The sequence below is a fragment of the Myotis lucifugus genome, unplaced genomic scaffold (assembly GCF_000147115.1).
Source record: "Myotis lucifugus unplaced genomic scaffold, Myoluc2.0 scaffold_3, whole genome shotgun sequence".
NCBI lineage: Eukaryota > Metazoa > Chordata > Mammalia > Chiroptera > Vespertilionidae > Myotis > Myotis lucifugus.
In genome coordinates this window covers 2882502-2892254 of record NW_005871051.1, presented here as the reverse complement: position 1 = coordinate 2892254, position 9753 = coordinate 2882502, and the positions used below count along the sequence as shown (strand labels likewise).

The 9753-nt window shown below is 48.1% G+C and overlaps 1 protein-coding gene across 1 annotated transcript in view; it reads left to right on the top strand.

Moving 5' to 3' along the window:
• Nucleotides 1-9753, top strand: part of DNAH7 (dynein axonemal heavy chain 7) — a 147145-nt gene that overhangs the window by 95053 nt on the left and 42339 nt on the right. Inside the window, 4 exon segments of the mRNA XM_006082723.3 lie at nucleotides 2210-2373; nucleotides 6166-6320; nucleotides 9105-9214; nucleotides 9216-9296. Coding sequence (XP_006082785.1) covers nucleotides 2210-2373; nucleotides 6166-6320; nucleotides 9105-9214; nucleotides 9216-9296 — 510 coding nt within the window.

Below are 9753 nucleotides of genomic sequence, written 5' to 3'. Positions count from 1 at the left end.
GCGGGGGGGGGAGCGTTGCCGGGGCTGATATGGCATTGTAGCGCGGGGCAGTCAAGGGGGGGCGGGCAGAAGGCTGGGTTTGCGGGGCTCTTGAGCCCGGGAATAAACTCTGAGTTGGGTGGTGGTGAGTTGGTTGATATAGGAACCCCCCGCATGATGGGGGCTCAGTTTGGTGTTTGAGCGTTTGGGGGACAGTGAGACTGTGGGGGCTTTTCTTCAGAGACCCCATACTCGCGAAAGGCCCATGGACCCGGTGCCCTGCCCCTCCAGGGGCCCCGATCAACCGGGGAGCCCTATCAGTCAGGACCCCCCCTCATCCAGGAGCCCCATCATCCAAGGAGCCCCCTCATCCAAGAGACCCATCAACCAGGAACCCCCTCATCCAGGAGCCCCATCAACCAGGAGCCCCCTCATCAGAAGCCCCTCATCCAGGAGCCCCCTCATCCAGGAGCCCCATCAACCAGGAGCCCCCTCATCAGAAGCCCCATCAACCAGGAGCCCCATCAACCAGGAGCCCCATCATCCAGGAGCCCCCTCATCCAGGAGCCCCCTCATCCAGGAGCCCCCTCATCCAGGAGCCCCATCAACCAGGAGCCCCCTCACCCAGGAGCCCCGTTGTCCGTCCCATCGTCCCATGGTGCCGGCATGAAGCTCACAGGCGGTTTCAGCCCTTCCTGGCTTCCCTGCAGCACCCCGGGCCTTGCCTTTTGCTAGCGCGTCTCTCAGGCCCCTGTCCCTCCCGTGAGGCCATCCGTGGAGTCCGCTCCAGAACCTCCTCTCTTCTTTCTCCGGGTCAGGGCGGCGGGCAGTTCACACCCATCGAGAGCCTCCTGTTCAGTGGGAATGTTAGTGCATGCGCTGCCGAAGGGAGCACCTGTTCAGTTCTAAACATAACGTTATAGAGGTGACTTCAGTGTCCTGCCCAGGCTCCGGCTGCCTGTGCTTCCATGTTCAAACCCTGCCCTTGGGCCTCTGCTGGGCACCCCTCCCTGGCTTAGACCCACTGGCCCAGAGCCTGGAGTTCACTTCCTCCAGCTCAGGCCTTAATGAATGACTGGCAGTTGGTGGGACACAACAGGGAACTCAGAGCTTTTAATCAGGATTCCAAATGAAGATCATGGAATTATGAGACAGGAGCCTGGCAGACAACACCCTAATCAAGTGAAAATTCAGCCTCAATAAGGGAACGATGCTCGTGTGCCACTGGCGGAATGCAATGAGCACACATCTCCTGTCATATTCCTGCCTAAGGTGCCCGGCACCAACTGAATCTCCAGGGAACATGGCACAGACCCAGCAAGGGGCCATTCTGCAAAACCACTGGCTGATCAGTCAGGAAAGTTCTCAGCTCCCCCCAAACCTAAGGGAATGTCGGTCAGGCCTCCTCAGCAGGAACCCGTGGGAGGTGGCAGAGTCCCCATGCCCTCTCAGCCGGCATCGCTTCACACCAGCGTCTCATCCCTTCCCCCACCCTCCGGGGCTGCCACCAACAGACAGGTATACCCACCTTCTCCGTGCCTGCTCCTGACCTATTTTCTCCCTGCCCGTGTCTTGCACTATTTCTGAATTCTTTGATCTGTAACTTCACATGGGTCCTTGATTTCTGACTTTTTTGCCTGTGCACCTGGGTTTGAAGTCCCTGTTTGGCTCCTGAGCATCCGGGGTGGGGTATCCCAAACTCCAATCTATGTCCTGATCCTTGTTGGTGTCTAAACGTCCCGCCATGGTTCCTGCCCAGGGCACGTGAGAGCCAGCAACGCACGTTTTCCAGGTCCCCTACCAGTTCAAGCTGGATTCACTTTTATACAATAAACTGTACCAGGTTTGCTGGCCATTTGCAATTTACAGAAAATGTATAAAAAAAACACATGGTGGCTTCCAACTGCTTTGTCAGGCGAAGCTGTAGAAGAATGACACTTGGCAATTATTTTTCCATATACAAAATTCTGGCCTTATGATTAAGTGATCTGTCTAAACTTTACCTTAACATTGGATATAATTAATTTTCATTTGAATGCACAGAGTTATCATTTTAAGTTAAGTTATCATTTTGTTTGAAAAAAATCTGGTAAACACAAATCATTTTTTAGGTAGAACTTCAACAATGGTTTGCTGACTCAATGAATGAAGTGTACGCAGGGAGCTCACAGAGTCTGCATTCAGCAACCTCTGACCTTGTATGTTTCCTCTCCTTGTGTGTGTCTTAAAGAACCAAGTGAAGGAGTGGACAGACCTGTGCAAGGGCAGGGGCATCCCCTGTTCCGAAGACTTCTCCCTGATGGGCATCCTGGGAGAAGCCGTGACCATCCGGACCTGGAATATCGCTGGGCTACCTTCTGACTCGTTTTCCATTGACAACGGAATCATCACCATGTAAGAAAGACATTTTTCTCACAGATGGCCTCCACGAACCAGGGGATTTATTTGTCTGTGTCGCTTTGTGACCAGTCATAGCTAGCGTACTTTGATAGTGTTGAAGAAAACTTTTTGCTTAATTAGCTAAATTATATATGAATAATCACTTCCTTTTCCTATTAATATTGGAATAGTTGAGTATTAGAGACCATGGTAGACAAACAAACAAAAAACCCAGATTACTTGCTTAATTTAATTTAATTTTTTTTACTTGCTTAATTTTAAATGAATCTTCAGCAAATAGAGCAAAATCCTACCATTAAAAACAAACAAACAGCCCTAGCCGATTTGGCTCAGGGGATAGAGCGTCGGCCTGCGGACTGAAGGGTCCGGGGTTCAATTCCAGTCAAGGGCACATGCCCGGGTTGTGGGCTCGATCCCCAGTAGGGGGTGTGCAGGAGGCAGCCAATCCATGATTCTCTCTCATCATTGATGTTTCTATCTCTCTATCCCTCTCCCTTCTTCTCTGAAATCAATAAAAAATATATATATATATTAAAAACGAACAAACAAACCCTACCATAAGTCAATAAAGTCTAGAATTTTTACTCCCAGGGTTTTGTTATTGCAGGTTAATGAAAGGTGCAGTGGGTTGTTGGTGGCGATGGTTTTGCATGTTCCACATTCTGTAGTGGTCCCTGCTGGGTGTGGGCTATTCTCAGTGATATGGATACACTTCTGGGTCAGGGCTGAATTGAGCTTTTACGACAATGGCTGCTATTCCTGGAATCTCCTGTTAGTCGATAAATCCCAGGCAGACTGGGCTGGGAGAAATACTGGAGGCTCACCCAGCCTTGCTTTTTACCCCAGATCCTACCTCCCGGAAACGAGGGCCTTCAGCCTGCCCCCATGTGAGGACAATCAAAAATTGTGCTTTCCAAGTTCACATGTCCATGGGCCTTTTATTGCCAGCCTTCTTGCCTGCAGAGGGAGGCCAGAGGCAGCAGCAGCGAGGGGGTGATGAGGGCAGTGCCTTCCCCTGATCGGCCGGTGGCCTCCCGCAGAGGGAGGCCAGACTGCAGCCATCAGTAGGACATCCCCTGAGGGGCCCCAGACTGTGAGAGGGGGCAGGCCGGTCTGAGGGAACCCCTCCAGTGCACAAATTTTCATGCGCTGGGCCTCTAGTATAATATAAAACAAAACAAAATCTGATGAGAACACCTAAGGGAAGTTAGAGAAGCAGTTACTGCTAGGGACTTGAGACACACGAATCCTTAGAGCTGGGCCCTGGATGACGTCTGAAGTTTTCTGGGTTTCGCTACCTGGACCTGCTGCCATTTCCCTGCTGGGCTGTTCACCGGTCAAAGCTGGAAACAAGAAAACACCCAACGAGAAACTGTCCCCTCCTATAGGTCGTTCCTCAGGGTTTAACTTCCTTCCCATTCACTTGTTATTTACTCTTTAGAATCTGCTTTTTGCATTTCCCCCTGGGTTAACCAGTGGGAGAGGCTGGTGACAATGTGCTCAGCCCAGCGTGGTCAGCACCGGAAGCCCTTTCCTCTGCTCTTGAGCTGCTGCCCCGTGGACCAGGAGTCTCTTAGAAAATGTCAATTTTTAGGACGAGTTAACTGGTATGGTGTTTGTCAGATGTTTTTCGCTGTTTCCATTTCACGAGATAATCATATTCAAACTTGATTTGATCTAGGAATATACGATTTAGTGGGGTGATATAGTTAGGAAATTATAGAATCACCATAATGAAATATTATCACTATATGCAAGCACCGTAAATGTAATGTGGGTGAATTGCTGAAGTTTAGAGAGAAAGGCAAGCAAGACAGGCTTTGTGGACTGCATGGCATTTGAACTGACCTTGAAACATGAGTGGGAGTTAAACACAGAAGGATGGGGAGGAAGTACATTTTGGACAAAAGAAACAAAAACCCAGCATGAACATGGGTGTTGTGGCTAGAAAATTGGAAAAGTGAGTCATTCCACTTCTTTGGGGAGCATAAATGCAGTCTAACACTCACACAAACCCTCCAAACTTAAACATGTTTCTAAAATGCGACAGAATGAAACTTTTACATATTCATAAGTTGTGTTCCTTTCTCATTTCCCTTCTCACACCCTGTAACTTCTCTTGGATATGATTCTCTTTTATTAGTTGAATGCGTCTAAGATGCAAAGCTCCTCTTTGGGTCTCATTTCTTCTTAAATAGAACGGACTGAGTTGTTCCTCCTCCGTATCACCCACCCCCGCCCCCGATTCCCAACAATGCATATGTCGGAGCCCTAGCCCTCAATGTGACTGTCTTTGGAGAGATGGCCCTTAAGGACTTAATCAGGTTAAATAAGGTCAGAAGGGCAGAAGCCCTACCCCAGCAGGACTGGTGTCGTTCTGAGAAGAGGGAGAGACAGCAGGGTGCATGCACAGAGGGCTGTGCTGTCTGCAAGCCAGAGGGGGGCCCTGCAGTGACCACACTTGCGGCACCTTGACCTTGGACTTCCAGCCTCCAAGGACCGTGAGACATAATCTCACGCGATTGGAGACACACTGTGGTACTTTGCTATGGCAGCCCAAGGGGACCAGTGCGTTACATGATGCTGACACTAGAGGATGGGACCGTCTTCGTTACCATGTAAGTGACATGTTTTGTGTCAGGCTGTGACCTCCATGCTGAGAAATATGATCATGTCCATGCGGGGGGGGGGGGATAAGTCATCCAATGAAATCCTAAACTCGTGGTATGAGGACACTGAATAGGAGCTATCATCTTGTCCCCATCCCCACTGTATGTCTCATTTGCCCAGTTTCCTTTTATTTTCTCCCCCTGCTCTTCTGATGTTCTGTGTGAACTTTCTGTGTTCGCTTTTGAAGACTTTCCTGAGGAAAGTGGCCACTGTGATGGCTGTGTTTACTGCAACTTCTAAGAGAAAGAAAAAATGCCAATCACATTTTACACAAGGCAGCAGGTGATTTGGTTGGTACTACCTGGTGATGGCAGGGACTGGTTAGCCTTGGTGACCCCACAGGATCCTGGGAAATAAACCGCGTGTCTCCTGGTCCACTGTTCTTGTTCTTATCATAAAAGGGAGGATGGGAGTGAGAATAAAGCGGTAAGTGTGAGCGCTCCCAGGGCGCAAGACCCTGACTTTCCGAGAACAGGTCTCTGTCCATAAGAAGCTGACGATCACTAGGTAAATCACTAGGTATGTAAGTGCCATTGACTGTACACGTTTCTGAAACAAATACCGAGTTAACACTTAAGGGTCCGTGGCTATTATGAAGGTTAGGTGATAGAAAATTACACTTTTCACCTTTCTTAGACCATTTTCTCTTTAATGGTCTAGAGTTTAAAGAGAAATATGACGTCTCAATTCTTTCTCTTTCTCTGTTGTACAAGTGACAGCTGAGAGTGGGTCAGGGGCAAAGCGATTTGCCCAAGATCACATGAGTCATTAATGGCCGGGCCTGGCCACTCCCTGACTTCCATCACTGTGAACAGTTGTCATTGTGACTTAATTAGCAAAAGCAGCAAATGTTTTCAAAATGCAACGTACATATAGAGAGCTGTAATTTTCCAAAAGAAGCAAAAGCACCAGCGTTACGTTGGCCAGCTGGCTTTTCGAGTTGCCATTCTAGGTGCCTGCTCAATGTAAATGTCTGCCTCCAGAGCATAGCTCCTTACAGGAAGGTAAAAAGTAAAGCATCCCTAGACAGCATAAGCTGTAAGTGATGCGTGTGACATTAAACAGCATGGAAACGAGCCATAGCTTGACCAGCACCGTCTTTCTTGTCTCTTTCAGGAATGCGAGAAGGTGGCCTCTGATGATAGACCCTCAAGGTCAGGCTAATAAATGGATCAAGAACATGGAAAAGACCAACAGTCTGCAGCTGATTAAATTTAGTGAGCCCGACTACGTCCGGACCCTGGAGAACTGCATCCAGTTTGGTACCCCTGGTACGTAGGCGGCCAACAGGCGCACATTACGGAAATGCCTGGGGAGGGCTCAGTAACCCCAAATGGTGTCAGTTGTTTCTTTTTAAAAAAATAAGTGTGTTGGATTAATCTTAAATAATGACTTTATTAATGTCTTTCATTATTTATTGACAATCAAGTGAGAACTTCAGAGATTCTAGTTCCAGAACGTTAGGATATTTTCTGTATCTCAAAGTTAATTTATGATGCGTCCTCTAATTGAGCTAAAGTTTTAATTTTTGTCTGTTCTTTGTTGTTCTTTAGTTCTTATTATAACTCCACATCTACCATTAAAAGGGCCACTTGATATGTCAAAAGTATTTTAACACAGTGTTAGTCCAATTATCTATTTATTCTTCTTTCAACTTACCCTATAGAAATGGCAGAGGAGTAAGTGCACATTTTATGTGGCTGACTGTTATCTGCCATTAACAAGGAAGAGATTAGAAACATGGCCAGGATTTTTCAATATAGCTCTATGCACATGTCACACTTGTCAAAACAAAGAACAGAATAGTTATGATTGGAGTAAATTGGGGTTATTAGTCACATTTTAAATTCATGTTACTCATCAGATGTGACTCTTTACTTGATCAAATAAATGGAAACATGATGAAACTACAACATATTTAGCCTCAGGACAAGTTTAGCAAACCCCAGGTTCTGTGAGAACGAGTACTGTGTGGAAAAATAATCACAAATATACCAGGTGGTCTCTCGGGCATTTTATTTTTGTATATTAATAACGAGTTAGTCTTTAAAATATGAATTACAATTGTAGGTTCTGCTAGGGTAGGCATGAAATGAACTAAGTCTACTAATAAAATCTGTGTGATACACACACACACACCCGCTCACACCCACACACACACTCAGAATTTCCTCCATCCAACCGGTGTTCTTAGAGCATAGTGTAATGATCGGAGTTACAGAAAAGGGGAATATGATCTCTCCTATCAAAGGCCTTGCTTTTTTGAACAGACAGGACCGGGAACTATATGTAGCTGCTGTAATACAAATAGAAAGTGGAAGGACATGGCTAACCTTCACCAGAGCCACTGCGCTGTGAGGGGCAGGCTCTGGAAATAGAGTAGATGCCCCATCACTCGACGACGCCTCGTTCAGTGACTTTGCTGAGACCCCGTTCCCCATCTGTGCTTTGGCCAGGAAGACAGAGTGACTACTTTGCGTACTTACCGCAGTGCCAGATAAGCTTACGTTGCTTCTGCGGTTGGAGACTTACTATGTAGTTTATGTGTATCATCTTTTAATTACATTAGTATAATAGTTATTTATCCCAGTATAATCAGAAAGACACAGATGATGAACTATGAGAATTCAGAGGACTCAGATTTCTTGAAGGAATTGGCACCATAAATACTTTGTGTGATTAAAATTACCTAATTTAACTTGAGTATTCAAATAATTTCCTTGACACAGGTAAAAAGAACAACTTAATGATAACTGAGCGTCTACCACATGCTTGGGGTTCTGGGGATTTCCGTGATCTCAGCCATAAGTATTGGTGACAATACTGCCATTATTTTAGACAGAAATATGCCGTGGAGCCAATCGGTCTGTGTTTTTGAAACTGTAGGTCACACTGTGAGAGAGAAAACCACCTTAGTGGGTCTTGACCAGCATTTTCAAGTGAAATGCAATAGAAACTAATAGAACAGATTAGGCTGCCTGGCATGGAGTAAAGGTGAGCATTCTTTCGTGAAGTTTTAAAAGTTTTAGATGCATATGTGTAGACTCGTTTAAGATGTAAAATGGATTTCTTACTTGGAGTTGTGGCCATTAAAAAAAAATTTGAAATCCAATACTTATTCCAACCACTTGGTTTTATTAACAAGGTAGGTGAGGAGCCAGAGAATGTTAGTCACGTGGCTTAGCCAGCTTGCACCCTCATCAAGGGCGGTGCCGAACGGGTCCCCAAGTCTTCTGCCTGCGCCCAGCGCTTCGGTGCCCTTTACACTTGCTTTAGCCTAGTTTCTGGAATGAAATACTTGAAAAACAGATAGCGATGATTTACAATGCCTTCTGACATTAGTCATCAGAAAGAGGTGAGAAGTTTTAAATCTATTCCAGAGAGAGAAACAGATGGCACATTTTAAAACTTTTTATATTTAGCCTCCAAGTAAAAGGGCCAGTTACTGCCACCGCTTTAACATATAGGCGGTGAAGACTCCTCCGTTAAGGAGTTCTCTTTAGACTCGGCCTGTCCCCGGTCGGCGCTGCCCAGTCCAGGCTGCCGGGCGGGGCGGGGAGCTTCGTCCTCCTCCCTCACCCATGGGCCTCCCTTTTATTGATGTTGAGTTTTAGGATAAGATCCTCTTTGATAAAATATCCCGCTGCTTAAGGGGAAGAAAGTTCGAGAGCCAAAGTTCTAGAAAATAAAGGCACATTTGTATGAGCTACGCCGATGCATAAGGTTTGCCCGGAATAGTAATCAGACAAAGACTGCTGGTAAGTCAATTTTCACACCTCAGTAAAGCTGGAGACACAAAATACGAAAAGATTTTAATTTTTAAAAGAGAAATCAATTGGTGTAGATCTTTCCATGGCTTTCCGTGCCCTCCAGGAGAAGCATCTTTTCATTGAGAGCGACCCCCCGGGTGGGAGCCTGTCCTACCAACACCCCATCTCCCCGAGCAGAGCATCCCCGGGAGGCCGCGCTCCCTCCGGAGGGGGGGGTGGGGCTCGGGCGCAGGGGGGCTGCAGGGGTCCCCCGGCCTCCAGTAACGGCTCTCTCTCTGCCGCCAGTGCTGCTGGAGAACGTGGGCGAGGAGCTGGACCCCATCCTGGAGCCGCTGCTGCTGAAGCAGACCTTCAAGCAGGGCGGCAGCACGTGCATCCGCCTGGGCGACTCCACCCATCGAGTACGCGCCCGACTTCCGCTTCTACATCACCACGAAACTGCGCAACCCGCACTACCTGCCCGAGACCTCGGTGAAGGCGGGTATCCGGCCCGGCCCCGGGCAGGCGGGCTGGTTCTGCGGGCCGGTCCTCCGTGGTTCCGCTCGTGCCCACGGGCCGCCTGTCCGCCCGCAGCCTGGGCGCCCGGGTCTCCTGTCTGCGATGGGCCCCGTTCCCGGTCCCATGGTTGGAGCTGGGCCACTGCACGCACCTCTTTCTCTGCAAACATGACCCTGTGCTCCTTCTGGAGCCGAGATTCAGGAGGAGGACATGGACCGTTCTCCTTCCTGCCCGATTTTACGTAATTGCTTAAAAGAACTGTTTTTCGTGCTAAAATACTAACAGTGGCGTCCAGAGTCCAGTCGGGTGAAGGTTTCAGTCGCGACTGCAAGGCCCTGGGAGGCTTGTCCGCTGCTGCTCATTCCCAGTCCTGGGCCAGGTGCCCCTGAGGAATGCGCCTGGGATGAGCCCGGAGGCAGGGGGAGGGGGGGTGGGG